General features: G+C 48.8%; 1 protein-coding gene across 3 annotated transcripts in view; it reads left to right on the top strand.

Moving 5' to 3' along the window:
• alk (ALK receptor tyrosine kinase) overlaps positions 1-17,431 on the top strand; it is a 299,200-nt gene that overhangs the window by 272,457 nt on the left and 9,312 nt on the right. For all 3 annotated transcript variants that reach the window (XM_078089066.1, XM_040199092.2, XM_078089067.1), the window contains 11 exons: positions 2,952-3,062; positions 4,631-4,772; positions 5,674-5,841; positions 6,244-6,342; positions 8,723-8,878; positions 9,923-10,036; positions 12,098-12,284; positions 12,789-12,879; positions 13,268-13,332; positions 13,415-13,544; positions 13,741-13,838. In XM_078089066.1, coding sequence (XP_077945192.1) covers positions 2,952-3,062; positions 4,631-4,772; positions 5,674-5,841; positions 6,244-6,342; positions 8,723-8,878; positions 9,923-10,036; positions 12,098-12,284; positions 12,789-12,879; positions 13,268-13,332; positions 13,415-13,544; positions 13,741-13,838 — 1,361 coding nt within the window. The remainder of the gene's footprint in view (positions 1-2,951; positions 3,063-4,630; positions 4,773-5,673; positions 5,842-6,243; positions 6,343-8,722; positions 8,879-9,922; positions 10,037-12,097; positions 12,285-12,788; positions 12,880-13,267; positions 13,333-13,414; positions 13,545-13,740; positions 13,839-17,431) is intronic.

The following is a 17,431-nucleotide window of genomic DNA, read 5'->3' as shown; positions in this document are numbered from 1 at the left end:
TCCAATCTCATTGGAATTGTCTGACAAAGGGAACATTCGTCCTCTCAGATGCTCATCTGGATATTTCTGCAAGCTTTTTGCTCAGCATTATAGTGCGGAAGGCCTGGGAGTTTGGAGGCTGCTGAGCCCTCTCACACCCAACCGACGCGCATGAAAGCAATTTCATGGTGAGCTGACGTCTGTCAGGGTTGCGGGTGGGAGGCAGGACTCAAACGCAGACTTTTCCAAAACAAAACACTTTAATAGTCAAAAAGGTCAAAAACACAGGAACCGGGGGCAAAAGCACATAGGCAAAAAACTACAGAGATCCAGGACGAAAGACAAGAACAGGACATGCGTGGCTAAAGACAATGACGCGACAAGTGACACAGGAGACACACGGCTTAAATACACAAGGGAGGTGCAGGTGATTGGACACAGGTGGAAACTATTAAACAATCACAGGGAACAACGGGACAAGGCAGGAAGTGAAGTTACCCGGGGACACAAGTGGCAGAAAACTACAAAATATAACATGAAGTGAACCACACCGTGACAGTACCCCCCCCTTAAGGGCCGACTTCCAGGCGGCTCACACTAGAGCGAAACAAGGGGTGGGGGGGAGGGAAACCAGAGACAATGGTCGGGCCACCCAGGAAACTCTGGCGGGCGGCCCGGCGGGCGGCCAGGCGACCGGGGAGCCTCTGGGGGTCGGCCTGGCGGATAGGCACACTGCCGGGGAGCCTCCGGTGGTCGGCCCGGCGGACGGTCATTTGGCCGGCTCCAGAACGTCTCTGGCATGGCAGGCTCGGGGACACGGGAATCCTCCGGGGGGGTCGGCGGCGGCTCGAGTTCGGGGACACTGAACACGTCCGCAGCAGTCGGCGGCGGCTCCAGCTCGGGGACACGGAACACGTCCGCAGCAGTCGGCGGCGGCTCCAGCTCGGGGACACGGAACACGTCCGCAGTCGTCGGCGGCGTCGTCGGCTCGGGGACACGGAACACGTCCGCAGTCGTCGTCGGCTCGGGGACACGGAACACGTCCGCAGTCGTCGGCGGCTCAGTGACACGGAACACGTCCGCAGTCGTCGGCGGCTCGGGGACACGGAACACGTCCGCAGTCGTCGGAGGCTCGGGGACACGGAACACGTCCGCAGTCGTCGGCGGCTCGGGGACACGGAACACGTCCGCAGTCGTCGGCGGCTCGGGGACACGGAACACGTCCGCAGTCGTCGGCGGCTCGGGGACACGGAACACGTCCGCAGTCGGCGGCGGCTCGGGGACACGGAACACCTCCGCAGTCGGCGGCTCAGCCCCCCCCATAACCCACCCCATAGCCCCCCCCTTAAGGGCCGGATCCCAGACGGCCCTCAAATTACCAACGGGAGGGCGGGAGGGAGGGAATCTGAGTCTCGGAGCGGGGACTGGGGGCGTCGGGGCCATGAGTCTCGGAGCGGAGACTGGGGGCGTCGGGGTCATGGCTGAGAGTCTCGGAGCGGGGACTGGCCGAGTCGGGGGCATGGAGCGTGGCGCCGGAACTGGTCGGGTCGGGGGCATGGAGCGTGGCGCCGGAACTGGTCGGGTCGGGGGCATGGAGCGTGGCGCCGGTACTGGCCGAGTCGGGGGCATGGAACGTGGGGCCGGTACTGGTCGGGTCGGGGGCATGGAACGTGGGGCCGGTACTGGTCGGGTCGGGGGCATGGAACGTGGGGCCGGTACTGGTCGGGTCGGGGGCATGGAACGTGGGGCCGGTACTGGTCGGGTCGGGGGCATGGAACGTGGGGCCGGTACTGGTCGGGTCGGGGGCATGGAACGTGGGGCCGGTACTGGTCGGGTCGGGGGCATGGAACGTGGGGCCGGTACTGGTCGGGTCGGGGGCATGGAACGTGGGGCCGGTACTGGTCGGGTCGGGGGCATGGAACGTGGTGCTGGTACCGGGGGCATGGATCGTGGCGCTGGCTCGGGGGTCGGGGACATGGATCGTGGCACTGGCTCGGGGGTCGGGGACATGGATCGTGGCACTGGCTCGGGGGTCGGGGGCTTGGGTCGGGAGGCCGGGACGGGAATCTGCTGCGGCCCAGCGCGGGACATCTTGCGCTGCGACCGAGCGGGGTCGGGACGTCGCTGCGGCCCAGCGCGGGACATCTTGCGCTGCGACCGAGCGAGGTCGGGACGTCGCTGCGGCCCAGCGCTGGACATCTTGCGCTGCGACCGAGCGGGGTCGGGACGTCGCTGCGGCCCAGCGCTGGACATAGTGCGCTGCGGCCGAGCGTGGGGAGCATAGGTGGCCTGTAGTCGGACCGCAAGGTCCATTACCCGCTCCCAGTGCGAATCGCCGCCAGACGACCACGAAATGGTCTCCTCCTCTGGGGACCATGTGGGGGGCGGCGGATGGTGACCCAGATGCCTACTGAGGGCTCCAGATGGGGAGACGGAGTAGTACAAGTACCCAGCTGGAACCCCCGGGAGGACCGTTCCCCCACTACGGGCAGCCCGCTGGAGACTCCGTGGACCGCCCATTGCTAGACGGGTTCCCCTGAACTCGTCCAAGGGAAAAAACTCTGCTGAGTCCTTTCTTGGTCGCGTCATTCTGTCAGGGTTGCGGGTGGGAGGCAGGACTCAAACGCAGACTTTTCCAAAACAAAACACTTTAATAGTCAAAAAGGTCAAAAACACAGGAACCGGGGGCAAAAGCACATAGGCAAAAAACTACAGAGATCCAGGACGAAAGACAAGAACAGGACATGCGTGGCTAAAGACAATGACGCGACAAGTGACACAGGAGACACACGGCTTAAATACACAAGGGAGGTGCAGGTGATTGGACACAGGTGGAAACTATTAAACAATCACAGGGAACAACGGGACAAGGCAGGAAGTGAAGTTACCCGGGGACACAAGTGGCAGAAAACTACAAAATATAACATGAAGTGAACCACACCGTGACAACGTCTCTCTCTCCCTCCTTGCAGTCCAACGGCATGCTGAATCGGATCTGCCTCGAACAGAGCGGCCCGATGGTGAACAAAACCCAAGTGAAAGGGGGCGGAGGAGGAGGGGGCGGCGCCACCTATGTGTTCAAGGTGAGAACACGCTGCAGCAATGCCACGCATTGTTTTGAAACGGCACGTAATATCTAGAGATTTTAGCAAGTTACGTTCATTGTGACCAGAGGAACGTATGAAAACCAAAACTTTGCTATATCTAGGAAATCTGAAAAAATACTAATAATTACTCTAGTTTTTCACCCTCCAGAGTGATGTGCCGTATTTCATGTGTCTTTTGGAGCATTACATTTGCCGGACTGTAGTTGAAAATTCTACCGAGATGTGTGTGTGATGTTACACTCTATGAATATAAAGAGATACAAGAAAAATAGTATAATATGTCATCAGTATATATAGCATAGTATATTAGGTTTTATTATATGTATGTGTATTGGGTCCTCAGGAATCCTCTTTTAGAATGTCATAAAATCAAGGTATAAAATGTTATTTAAAAGGTTATTGCACATATCTCAAAAGGTCACAGCATGGTATTTCAAGAAAGTCTTTCATATGTGTCGCTAAAGGAAGTAATAAAGTAAGAAAAAGTCATAATATAAAACGTCACAAAAAGGTGCACATATACCATGTCATTAAGTCAATGTTATAGTACATTTAAATAGTCATAGTATAACATATAGAATATTTCATCAAATCATATTAAGAAATTCATTGTACGTCATAAAGAGCTCTAATATAATATGTCCAAAAAGAAGTTTGAGTATGGTGTCTCATAAAAGGTCCCACCTGACAAAAAATGCAATTAAAAGTCCGACTGTAGTTTGGCAAAAAAAGGTGAAGAACTGTCATATTGTGGTCTTTGTTTTTGACATAATATCCAATCTCAAAGAAGAAGAAAATTCATTAAAAATGCCACAATTTGTAATGAGATGAATAAGTAATGTACACAGCAGAAACAAAAACTGTGAGTAGATCATTTTGCTGATATTTTAACCAAAACTTTCTCATTAGAAAGCACCAAGAGTCGTGGTATAATTATAGAGTGCAGCTCCTCTCAATGGTCACCGACCTTCCATTTCTAAGTTTGCATGAAATCTCATTTCTTTTCTGCATTGGACGTCATACAGCCACCAGTGGATCGGTCCTCGCTGAGTTACTGTAGCTTCCACCTCAGCTCTCGGCTTTCTTGTCCCCGAGGCAGCTTGGTGGCGTTTGGTCTGGAAGGTCAAAAAAAAGGTGCAAAGGGATCATGGTGTATAGTACTTTATGTTGAAAAAATAAAACAAAAGTCAGAGTAAAGTACATCCTAGAAAAGGATATACAAAAAAAGATATTAAAACATGTACAGATTATACTATGTGGAAAAAATGTTGAGTATGGCATTGAATACTTGGGTGTTTATAGGCATTAATCAGACAAGATGAGCTTCGGAGCGGCTGGTAGGCACACTTAGTTTTCTTGGGCCGGGGCCGGAGTAGCTGGATGCTTATCTAAAGTAACCAACTAGTAGCACCAGCGTCATAATTATCACACAAACCGGAGCGGGTCTTCATCTTGTCCTCTAACTCTTAGAAAGACAGGAGATAGGGCATTTCCCTCCGCAGACGCCCCCACATTAATCCAACCCTACGACAATAATCACCCAGGTGGACAAAGGAGTGTACATCCCCCTCATCATCGCTGCTGGGGGAGGCGGCCGGGGTTACAGCAGCCTATCAGAGACCCAGCTGGAGCAGATGGACTATGACCCCAGCCAACCGGGGCGCAGCGGGAAGTCAAACGCTGCAGGTACGCTGCCAGCAGCTTTCCTCCTTGTGTTGGTGCGGCTTGCATGTGTGCTGTGCGTCTGCAACAAAACGCAACACACACAGGGCACGTGCGTGTAAGCGAGAGAGCTTGTTCCAGGGAGCCGGCGCCTGAGGTGATCACATGACCAACATGTCAACATGCGCACTAACGAGTAGCTTCACATTTAGCGTGAATCCACTTGTGCTCCTAAACACATCCATCTACCTGGAAGGTGTAAACGGTTGCACTTGGCCGTTTGTTGGCCCCGCTCATGACTGTTCACACGCAGCACCGGGTCCCTCGTCACGGCTCGCCAGGACTACACGGCGGAATGTTCCATCCGTGGCCTCCGCAGGCTGCATTATTCATGTGCTCGGAGTCGACACGCAGCCCAGAAAACAAAAGTTATTGATTTTTGCGTCGTCGCAGAGCCCAAGGTTTCCTTTTGAGGAAGCTCGGTGAGTGAAAAATGAAATATTTAGCAGCTCTGGCGGGTTTTGTTGCCAGTGTGGCGAGATGTGTATTTTTTTTCATTTGTTTCTATCTCTCAGGCGCCAGAGTGGGAGGGACGCGGGGGGCGGGATCGGGGGTCGGGGGGTAATTACATTTTCTGCTGTTAGAGAATATGGGAGGGAACAGTGGGAGCTTTATTAGCTATAATTTTAATCTTGTGTTACCAGGTCTCTTTTAAAGTATTTCATTTGTCCGGCCTCTGCTCACACCTATATTCTTTTCCCTAATAGGGGATTGATGCTTGTGTGGGGAAAATACTGAGGCGTGTGTGTGTGCACCTTTAATATATACATTTCCTCCTCTGTCTCTCTCACACACACACACACACACACATTGATTCCCTCCATCCCTCTGCCGGGCCTCAAAGGTGTGTTGTGTTTGGCGACAGGAGGCGGCGGCGGCTGGAATGACCGGACTCCGGTCAGTCAGGGGGGCAGGCCGCTGGTGCTCGGAGGCCAGGGGGGGCAGGCCTGTCAGAAGTTCTGGCAGACCCGCGGCGGCTTCGGGGGCGGCGGAGGTGGCTGTATGTCGGGGGGCGCCGGCGGAGGCTACAGAGGTCAGTCCAAGAGCTCTGTGAGGATTTTAGCGTTTAGTATCAAGGTATTCCCACCGTGTATCAGCTTGTACTGTACACCATTAATTAGTGTGTTTGTGTTATAAGATAGACAACTGGGTCATAACAACAGATGGGAGTACACAGCATAAGGCATGAAAAGACGCCGTTATAAACAATAACAATATGAGAATGGCAAAAAGGGTGACAAATATGCAAATAACTGTTCCATTAAAGTGCGTTGTGACACACAAGGACGAAATATGTGACATGTGAAGTGCGTGGGCAGGAGGGACTGAGTGTGATTGGTGTGGTAAGGCTCATTGTAGCTGTTGTGGCTCTTTCCCCCTGGAATACAGCCTGTGTCATTTAGGTGTTGTCCCTGTTTGCCCACCTGGTCTCTAGGCGGTAACACCTCCGTGGATAACAACCCCAAACACGACGGGGACGACGGCACCTCCTTCCTGGGTCCCGAGGGACAGCCCTTCCTCTACCCGCTGAAAGGTAACGTGACGCTTCAGCGGCCCGTCTGCTGCCAAGACGGTTCCATTCAACAGCTGATGGCTTTTTAGTGATTTCTGTTTAATCAACATTTTTAAATGAGTTCTTGTTGCCAAACAAGAGCGATCACGTCACATAATCCTGACGGATCTTTACAGCAGGATCAGAGTGAGTTGGCTCACGCAGTCAAATCAAAGAGAGGATATTGTAAACGCAGCCCGTATCAGGGTTAGGAGTTTTCCATTCTGACAGAAGACAGACCCAGATTATATGATTAAAGCGCCTCTGGATAGAGAGGAGGAACCGCTCAATAAGTCCATCTGGTGTAGACCTGTTAGACGTTCACTTGAACTTGACAGGTACTAGAAACACAGTCTGACGGAAGTGACCACCCATGTATCACTCGGCTGTATACAAAAGATTAATAGACAAAAGGGGGGGAACGGGAAATAGAAATTGAAGTGCTTTTTGGATTAGTCTTTCATCCAGCGGGCTGTAGAAAAGCACGCATCGATATCTCTCCAACAGGAGCGACGCTGTCCGCAGCTCCCACTCCTCCGCGTTTCATGACTTCTCAGTGATTCTCAGCTGAGACGTCAACTGAAAAGGTGATTGTTCATTTCAAACCACACGTTGTTATTGTGGCTGGTTAAACATTCCAGCTTCACTGCCTGAGTCGTTCCTTCGAAAAGGAGATTCCTTTTTAAACACTAGAGCCGCTGATGTTGAGACTCTGCCGTGCTCAGGCAAATTCCCAAATACCTAAAGCATCCCATTTCGGGACAGATAATAAAGACCCTCAGAAATGTTTGGTCTGGATCCGACTATTCATCAGCAGATTAAGGTTTATGAATTCAACTAGAAATGTGAGTCCATGAAACGAGGGATATTCTCTGATTTTACACAAGGCCTAAGTCTTTATCTCACACAGGGCTGACTATCAATTAGTAATATCTGCAATGTGCTACGTCGAAAGCACATCCTCTGTGTGAAGGTGAGGGTCAGTGGCTTTTGCTGTTTGAAGTTGCAATCCCAAATGCCTACGCCGGTAATCCCCCCCCTCCCCCCCCCCCCCCCCCCCCTCAGCTTGAGGTGCACGTTCTGCAGCTCAAAAAGCAGCAGGTGATGGCGGACAAGCCTGCCATGTTCATCGGTAAAGCCGAAAAGAGGATCAAAAATAAGACTTACCGTCGACATGGGCAACCGGATCGCAGTGCCGGGCCCTAAGCCACTGAGCACAGACAGGACGCACTGTGCAGGACCCGAGGAAACAGTCCTGTTAGAGGCCAGCAGAGCCCCCCCCCCCCATGAAAGGAAAAGCTGCTGCTGCAGTAAAACCCCAGGAACAAACCTTGCGTCTATGAAGGTCTACAGCCCTCAGTTGGTTATGGAAGACATTTAAACTAGTGGCCATTTGTTGTCCTTTCTTCAACTACTCTTTGTAATTCAAACTACTTTGAATTCCACGTTGAGTGTGGACTACTTGTTTTGTGTTGTTATGTTTCGTTTTCTGTATTTTCCGCGTATTTGTTTTAGCCCCCCCCCCCCCCCCCCGCCCCCTTCCATTCCAACTATCAGAAATATTTGTTCAATTAATTACAGAAAACATGGCCAGCTTCCTCGTTCCAGTGTCACAAAGGAGTACTCACTAGTACGAGTGGGTGTGGATGGGTATTCATGTGTACTTGAGACACACATGTTCACACTAGAGACATTTGTATTCATCCTTTGAAGCCTTTAAACTGTTTCTAGGGTACATTTATGTATTTGCAGTTAAAAGCTGATAACAGAATGATGAGAAAAAAACTGATTTTGCAGATGAGTGCGTTTGCTTTGCTTACTAAACAGCACAAGTCTTCACAGGCAGCACATTACTTATTCACGATGGCCTGGTCTGCACTTGGGCTTGCTGTAGTTTATAATTCAGAAAAGTGTTTATTTTTCAGCTGAATTAAGTTCTGGGTGTTGTAAAACAACATTTTGGGCCACACGAGAGAGCAAAGTGTCTTTGAAAGCAGAGTCTGCAGGGTTTTGGTTTCCAGCCAAGAACCCCGCAGATCAACCGCTGATTAGCTCACATTCAGCTCCGATCAGTACGTCCGTGTAGTTTGAGGTGGGAGAAGCACCACACGATGTCGCTCCCTGGCTCGATTCTCCTGCTGCCGCCAACCACTGTTCCTGAGCTGTGGCCTGCTGGACCACCAATAGGATCCTGAGGCGCTGCGTTACAGATACAAGGCTTTGGACATGCAGGCTCACAAATACCTCACCATCAAAATAGTTAGAATATACCTTGTGAGGGGCCTTTGCTGCTGTTATAGACTGTATGGAAGCGTCCTCTCAGATGAAGCTGCTGTGTGTGTGTGTGTGTGTGTGTTTGAAGCTGTGGAGGGGGACGGCGAGGTGGTCATCAGTCCGGTGCAGAACTGCAGCCACTGCGAGAGCGACGAATGCCACGAGACCAAAGGCGGCATCGTCTGCTACTGCGATGAAGACCTGGTCCTGGACCCGAACGGGGTGTCCTGCATCAACGCCACAGGTCTGCCACACAGACGTGCACCTACACAAGCAAAGACCCGACTGTTTCTCTCTGTGTGGAATTTATCTAACCGCTCAAAGGACTTAAGCAGAATATAATTGTTCCTGTAATAGACTGTGACTCAGTGAGCAGTTGATGAATTCATCTACAGAAGTAATTAAGCCTGGAAGGCTCTGGACAGGGTATCTTTATCTGAGGAAAGTTTTTTTTTTATATTTTTAATTGTAGCTTAATCATTCATAATAATGATTGATCCCTAGGATAAGTCAAGCAATTACTAGAAAATGTATGAACCTGTAACAGTATTAGCTGCTGTGATTTATCAACCAGATAAAAGCTCTTGTCTTATCACGCAAAGGGCGGCCTGGGCGGGATAACCTGGTACTCGCGTGGGGACACCGTACAATGATTGCTTTCCATGATGGGCTGCTCTGCATCTGGCTCTGTGCTTTACACCATTTAAACCCTAAAAGAAGAATCGGTATTCACACACGTGCTGGTTCTTCTCCCTGGGTTAATCTGCAACAAAGCAGAGTAGACCAAACTCTCACTGGGCCTAAAGTTGCCCCTTCAATTATGATTTGTAATCTCTGATGGATCCTGAGCACATGAATGTAGATCGGAAGTGAATTAATGTGGCGGAATGTCACTTAATAATGTGCAAGCAAAATAACGGGGCGATTACCATTTCAATGATATCTTTATGACCTAGAGTTTCTCCTTGCACTGCGATTTGCAAATCTGTCATAGAATAAGCAAGACGCCAGGTCATAAAAGGTCACAATCTCACCACGGTCTCTTTCTCTCTGTGCAGAATTCTTTTTTCTCCCCTTCGCACAGACGTGTGTAATGAGATCCCCCCCGTCACCCTCCCGTCCCCGAAAAGGGAATTGACATGCGCCGGCCGTCGCTGCTCCTAAGCTCTGTTGTGTCATCGCTTTCACATCATTAATTAAGTGTGGATCCGAGCGGCGATGTGCATGTTAACACTCCTCGGGGAGAAGATAACAACTGTGGGCATCGTTGTTTCCCCTTGTTTTACAGTGGTGTCCTTGCTGCATCCACAGCCGACTCTCTCCCACCTGGCGCTGGGTCTGTCCGTGGGCACCTCCGCCCTCATCGCCGCCCTGCTGCTGACTGTGTCCGGGGTCATGATCAGTAAGTCAGGAGGGCAGTAAAGAGACGACATGTAGGGATGGCTTTGATTTACTCTGGGTTTCAGTCAAATGTCCATCATGTTTATTTAACCTCGTCCAGTTTATCCTTCTAGTTATGTTAAAATATCACTTATTATTTAGTCTATCAAACTAAATGATGCATGATGCTGCATAAATGCTAACTGATATGATGACGCCCTCATAGCAACAATTGGATTTGAAATGAAACCATTAAGATGTGCTTTGAATCCAGACTGAGTGACGCTTTATTGACCTCCATATCAGGTAAACGGTGTAGGATTCAGACACATTATGTGGTCCCTATTTGAAAGAGCAGTCGGCTGATCAGCTGTTCCATGGCCCGGTTTGTGTTGTTCCCTCATTACTCTAATAACAAGCAGCCGATGAAAGGTCATCGCTAATTTCAACTGTGGGATTTGCATTTGGAATCTGTTGCTGTCGACTCTCAATATTCAGTGAAAGGAGCTGCTGCTTGCAGTGAAGCAAGCCATGAGTGGGCTGAAGAATCCGACCAAACCATCAGAGAGATGGAAACATCACTACTGTATTAGTGGTCAAACCAACTGTTGGGTACATTCTCAAATAGAAAGAAAGCACTGGTGAGCTCAGGAACACCGAACGACCAAGGAAAACAACTGTGGTTGATGACAGAAGAATTCTTCCGTGGTGAGCCTCTAAAACTGGGACATCAGCTTTGCCAAATAACATCTCAAACACATCGCATGCACAGATGAGACAAAGCTCAACTTGTTCCAGAAAGATGAAAAAAGAAGAGTTGGGAGAGGAGGAAGAACTGCTGCTGATCCAAAGCTTCCCCCTCATCAGTGAAGCCTGCTGGAGGTAGTGTCATGGCGTGGGCACGCACGGCTGCCAATGGAACTCGTTCCCAAGTATTTGTTGATGATGTGACTGCTGACAAAAGCAGCAGGATGAATTCTGGCAATATAATCTGCTCATATTTATCCAAATGCTTTAAAACTCATTGGACAGCGCTTCACCGTGCAGATGGACATTCTACTAAAGCAGCCAAAGAGTTTTTCAAGAAGTGGAATGTTCTGCAGTCACCCGACCTGAATCCACTGAGCATGCATCTCAAATTGAAGCACATCTCGATTGTTTCATTCCAAGGTTGTGGTTATGCACAGAGCCCAAATGGTGGAAGTATTTTGATTCACACACGACTCTAAAAACCCTCCGTGTGGGTGACAGTGTGCTAAACATCCGCTCAGGACCTGAAGGGTTCGCTTCTACTCACAGTACTTGAGCGCTATGAAGTACTTTTTTAATGTTTTACATTTCCGTAGTATTTGTGCTTCTGCGCTCAGTGTGTAGGACACGTGTTCCCTCTCTGACACACACACACTCAGCTGTAAAGAGCCTGGTCTCTCTCAGACGGCCCTCAGCAGGTTGTTGAAGGGGACCTCGCGGCCATCGCACACATACGTCTGCTCCACTGCTTACAGGCTCTTACAGCCAGACACGAGCACTCGTTGGGCCGTCATCTCTTCCACACACACGCAAATCAAGACTCCCGCCTATGCAAGTGCATACACATTAGCAGCAGCAGGTGTGGAAATGCCTCCTCGATGAACGCATTGCGCTAATGATTGATGGCTGCTCGGCCGGCGGCTGACTGCACTCTTCCATTGGAAAGCAGGTGGTTAATAAAGAACTTCCTTGCAGACACACATAAACAATTCTCCCTGCGACTAATGTGTTTCCCCGCCCAGGTAGAGGCTTCAGACATGAAAGAGATTTGTTGATGACATGACGGGAGGAGGTGCAGCCTGTCGTGCTGTTATACGTGCTGCTGCCGTACACGTGGGATTCTTTCACCTTATACGTCTACAAATCCAGGAAACATTGTGTCTGTGAATCATTTAGAAAGTCCGATCTGGCTGCAGATTGAGGGGACTCAATAATTTACGAGCACAAAGGAATTTCATTTCAGAAAAGAAATGATGTTGTACAAGCAGAAGAATAATTACTGAAGTTTTTATTTTTAATAGTGAGTGAAACTTTCCATTCCCCCCCCCCTCAGTGTACAGACGTAAACACACAGAGCTGCAGTCTATCCAGCTGGAGCTGCAGAGTCCAGACTGCAAGCTCAGCAAGCTGCGGGCGTCCACCATCATGACCGACTACAACCCAAACTACTGCTTCGCCGGCAAGACGGCGTCGGTCAACGACCTGAAGGAAGTGCCGCGCCGCAACATCTCCCTCACCAGGTACGAGAGCCGAGGTCAAAGGTCCACAGACGACCACTGTCCCTGGAACATAAAGACATTGTGGACACGTCCGTCTGTGGGGAGATCTCGTGTCTGAATGAACATGACAAACTGAGCATTTCAACGTAATTGAAATGTAAATCCACTCGTGCCGACTATTTAAATAGAGAGAATCATAAATAAAGAATGATGCAAGAAGAAGCAGTTTGAATCAAGTCTGAAATATTAAAGTCTTCTAAAATAGGAGTCTACGGCAGTCATCCCAGCGGCTGGGAAGTTATTTTCGTAGAGCTCTTTTTTATTATTAATGTATCTCAATCTTTCATTTGTTTCTTGTTTGCCAGTTTATCTTTCTGGTTCCTAATCCTAACCTTAAGTATTTTTCTTGTCAATACATGAATATTTCTCTGCATATAGATTTATTTACCAAATTTTTGCTGCCAAAGTCTTCAGCTCAATATCAATTCAATCATAATGAAATAACAAATGTTTGTCTGCCTCCAGGGGCCTGGGGCACGGTGCTTTTGGTGAGGTGTATGAAGGGCTGGCCGTGGCGATACCGGGGGAACCGAGCCCCCTGCAAGTGGCAGTCAAGGTGACGACCTTCAGATCAATACTCGTTCTTCCTGTTTTGGAAAGTTCAAACTTTGATAGAATCAAATGAGATCCACGGGGACGTCTAAACAAATTATATGCATCAATGTTTGTAGCAAGAGTCACTGTTCCTGGGACAAGACATGTTGTTTTGTAATTGAAGACTTTATGGCACAAATGGAGACGCACCAGATACAAAATGTAATAACTGCTGTTATTTTCTGGTGATGATAATGATAATGTGCTTCGGGCATATTAATCTAATATGGACCGGGCTGGGTTTTGCTCACGTGTGATGCTCACATGGAGTCAGAGGTGGAGGCGGCTGAGCAGGCATTGATGCTATGAATCAAACTTGTACCAATACTATTGTGTTGCATTTATAACAGACCCTTCCTGAGGTTTGCTCGGAGCAGGACGAATTGGACTTCCTCATGGAGGCTCTGATTATCAGGTAAGCCACTTGGACAAGGAACAGAATTCTGTCTCTCAAACACGAAGCCTTCTGATCCTCTGCTGCTTCTACGTCCCTGCAGCAAGTTCAGCCACCAGAACATCGTGCGCTGCGTGGGCGTCAGTCTGCAGGCCATGCCCAGGTTCATCCTGTTGGAGCTGATGACCGGAGGAGACCTCAAGTCTTTCCTCAGGGAGACGCGACCCCGGCTGGTGAGACGCCCGAGTTATCATTGCATAGTGCATTATTTATTCAATTGAACCACCTTCAGCCACAACTGTTCTTGTCATATGATCCAAGCGGGCTCATTCAGATTTTCAAACTCTCATTTTACAACCACAATGTGTGCGTCTGAAATGTTCTCTAAAATTGCATTCTGGGTATTTCTCTGTTTATCTATTTGATCAGGAGCACCCGTCCAGTCTGACCATGGTGGATCTTCTCAATGTGGCCAGAGACATCGCTAAGGGCTGCCAGTATCTGGAGGAGAACCAATTTATACACAGGTACTCCACCAGGTGACCTCACATTTAGCCTGTGAATGTGCCAAACCACACAAACAGATGTGTGGTATCCTGCTGCTCTACAAACAAACCACACAAACAGATGTGTGCTATCCTGCTGCTCTACAAACAAACCACTCGGACAGATGAGCTGAGTGTCTGTCCATGCGTAACATGTGGATTCTGCACGCCTTTTGCCTTTTGTATGTTAGCAGAAAGGACAAGTGATGAGTTTAGCATCAGAGCAGCCAGATGTGGTTGCCGGCTTGCCATTTTACGGTCTGTGTCCAAGGCACTAGTCTCCTTCTTTGTCCAAATTACACAGCTGCTGCTGAACCAGGGGAGAAAGACCCCCAAAAAAATGATGCTCTTGAAACTGTCTTGCAAAACGCTCCCACATGGTCGGCTTGTACGGAAAGTCGAGTACATGTCGAAAAGGGGAAATGTTCACAGTTCCCAGAATCACATCGAGACAGTTAAAGGTCATTCCTCCTCCATCATGTCTCTTTTGAAGAATGACAAACACGGCCCATTAAAGCGCGTTGGCGCTAACGTGGCGCAGCAGAGCCCCATCAGTCCATCTAACGGCCCTGGGTTTCTATTCAGCGTGGCTTTGTGTGCTCAGGCCTGTGTTAAGGCTCATTTCAATCTGTATGGAGGTGTGTTGACCCGCGGCTGAGTCAAGGGCAGGCGGATGAGTAGCTTTTTGTCAGGGATTACCGGGTTGGATGATGTGACCTGTGAGTTGTTCCCTCAGGGGAAGGTGTGCGTTTAACGTTGTCTGAATACCGTACTCAGGTTCTGTGTGTTTCTAAGCTGCTCCTGCGGTGATATTTATCCGGCGCGCTCTCACAACCAACTCGTCAAATGCAGCAGCTTTGTCAGGACCTCCACATCACTTTTTAACACGCTGGATACCCATTTCGCATCGTTGTTTTCTGCTTTAGCCTTTCATAAAGAGCAAACGGAGCCAACAGATTAGGACGCCGTCTCCTCTGCTCTCCACTTAGCCCTCATACAGTGCATCCGGAAAGTGTTCACAGCGCTTCACTTTTTCCACATTTTGTTATGTTACATCCTTATTCCAAAATGGATTAAATTCATTATTTTCCTCAACATTCTACACAACAACCCATAGTGACAAAGTGAAAACTGTTGTTTTTTGCTAATTTTTGTATTCACAGCCTTTGCTTAATACTTTGTTGAAGCACCTTTGGCAGCAATTACAGCCTCAAGTCTTCTTGGGTATGACTCCACAAGCGTGGCACACCTTTTTCTCCACCAGGTGACCTGGGAAGTAGCTTGGGAATAGCTGGGAAGTTTCTCCCATTCTTCTTTGCAGAACCTCTCAAGCTCCATCATCAGGTTGGATGGGAGCGTCGGTGCACAGCCATTTTCAGATCTCTCCAGAGATGTTCAATCGGGTTCAAGTCAGGGCTCTGGCTGGGCCACTCAAGGACATTCACAGAGTTGTGCCGAAGCCACTCCTTTGTTAGCTTGGCTGTGTGCTTGGGGTCGTTGTCCTGTTGGAAGATGAACCGTCGCCCCAGTCTGAAGTCCAGAGCATTTTGGAGCATGTTTTCATCGAGGAGGTCTCTGTACATTGCTGCATTCATCTTTCCCTCAATCCTGACTAGTCTCCCAGTTCCTCCCGCTGAAAAACATCCCCACAGCATGATGCTGCCACCATGCTTCACTGTAGGGATGGTATTGGCCAGGTGATGAGCAGTGCCTGGTTTCCTCCAGACACGACGCTTGGCATTCAGGCCAAAGAGTTCAATCTTTGTTTCATCAGACCAGAGAATTTTGTTTTTCATGGTCTGAGAGTCCTTCAGGCGGGCTGTCATGTGCTTTTTACTGAGGAGTGGCTTCTGTCTGGCCACTCTACCAAACAGGCCTGACTTGTGGAGTGCTGCAGAGATGGTTGTCCTTCTGGAAGGTCCTCCTCTCTTCATAGAACAACGCTGGAGCTCTGTCAGAGTGACCATCGGGTTCCTGGTCACCTCCCTGAGGCCCTTCTCCCCCGAACGCTCAGTCTGGTTGGGCGGCCAACTCTAGGAAGAGTCCTGGTGGTTCCAAACTTCTTCCATTTCCGGATGATGGAGGCCACTGTGCTCATTGGGACTTTCAATGCTGCAGAAATCTTTCTGCACCCTTCGCCAGATCTGTGCCTGGATACAATTCTGTCTCGGAGGTCTACAGATAATTCCTTGGACTTCATGGCTTGGTTTATGCTCTGATATGCACTGTCAACTGTGATACCTTATATAGACAGGCGTGTGCCTTTCTCAATCATGTTCAGTCAACTGAATTTAGCACAGGTGGACTCCAATCAAGTTGTAGAAACATCTGAAGGATGATCAGTGGAAACAGGATGCACCCGAGCTAAATTTTGAGTGTCATGGAAAAGGCTGTGAATACTTATGTACATGTTATGTTTCTGTTCTTTATTTTACAACAGATTTGCAAACATTTGCAAAAAACAGTTTTCACTTTGTCATTATGGGTTGTTGTGTGTAGAATGTTGAGGAAAATAATGAATTTAATCCATTTTGGAATAAGGCTGTAACATAACAAAATGTGGAAAAAGTGAAGCGCTGTGAACACTTTGCGGATGCACTGTATGAGGGCTAAGTGGAGAGCAGCAAATAACCACTGCTTGATTTCAGCTCCGCATTCAACAGCATCCTCCATTCATCTAATTGGTAAACTTGGCATTCTGGTGTTAAGAAGTACAGGCGGTCCTGCCCGTGAAAGGGACACATTGGGCCACTGAACAACCTTGTGTTACTTCATTTTACAAGATTCTTGTAATTGGAATCTGGAATCTGGTAATTGGAATCTGGTAGTCTCATTCAAATCTGGGATGTTAAAATCCACTGGTAGCAGAGATGGTTCAGTAAAGTACTGCAGTTAAATTGGTCTATGAACTTAGGTTAACATTTGATGTAAATAAGGTCTGTGAGTAAGATAATATTGTTTTAATAAAAGCGTGGGCTGAGTGTACAGCAGCACTGTGTCCCTCCCTAAAGCCCTCAGCCAGCAGCCTGTGATGCTGCTGCTGCACTTCAGGGCTCATGCGTGCCAAGCAAAAGCAAATCGTAGGCAGGAATTCGTCCGATCCATTAAACAACGACGCCTTGGATTTAGCTGCATCACATCGTGAGATAGGAAATTGTGTATTCTTGAATAGCAAATATTCCCTGATGCCACATTTCAGCAAATTCCCTGTAGATGGTTGATAACTCAGTACACCAACACGTGTTAAGCTGCTTCTGTCTAAGACGGACAGTCACCCAACAATTTCACATCAAACTTGAAGTAGTACCATATTGTTGTAAGTTTCTGGCGCATTGAAGCGGGCGCCCGTCCCAAAACCATCAGGTTAACTTAGAACTATCACGTTGTGTCAATTTACATCCAAGTTGAGAACATCAGTGTTTCCTTCTCCATCTCGTGATCTAGTTTCAATCCCATTCAGTGTGTTTACATGATGGTATAATTCGAATCTTTGCTTAGTCGGACTATGCTATCTTTCGGGGCAGTGAATAAATCGAATCATTGGCCGAAAGTCATGAAAGCTGTCATATCCGATA

The sequence above is a fragment of the Gasterosteus aculeatus genome, chromosome 15 (genome assembly GCF_964276395.1).
Source record: "Gasterosteus aculeatus chromosome 15, fGasAcu3.hap1.1, whole genome shotgun sequence".
Taxonomy (NCBI): Eukaryota; Metazoa; Chordata; class Actinopteri; order Perciformes; family Gasterosteidae; genus Gasterosteus; species Gasterosteus aculeatus.
Note: the sequence above shows the minus strand (reverse complement) of the source record. Positions and strands in the feature narration are given on the sequence as shown.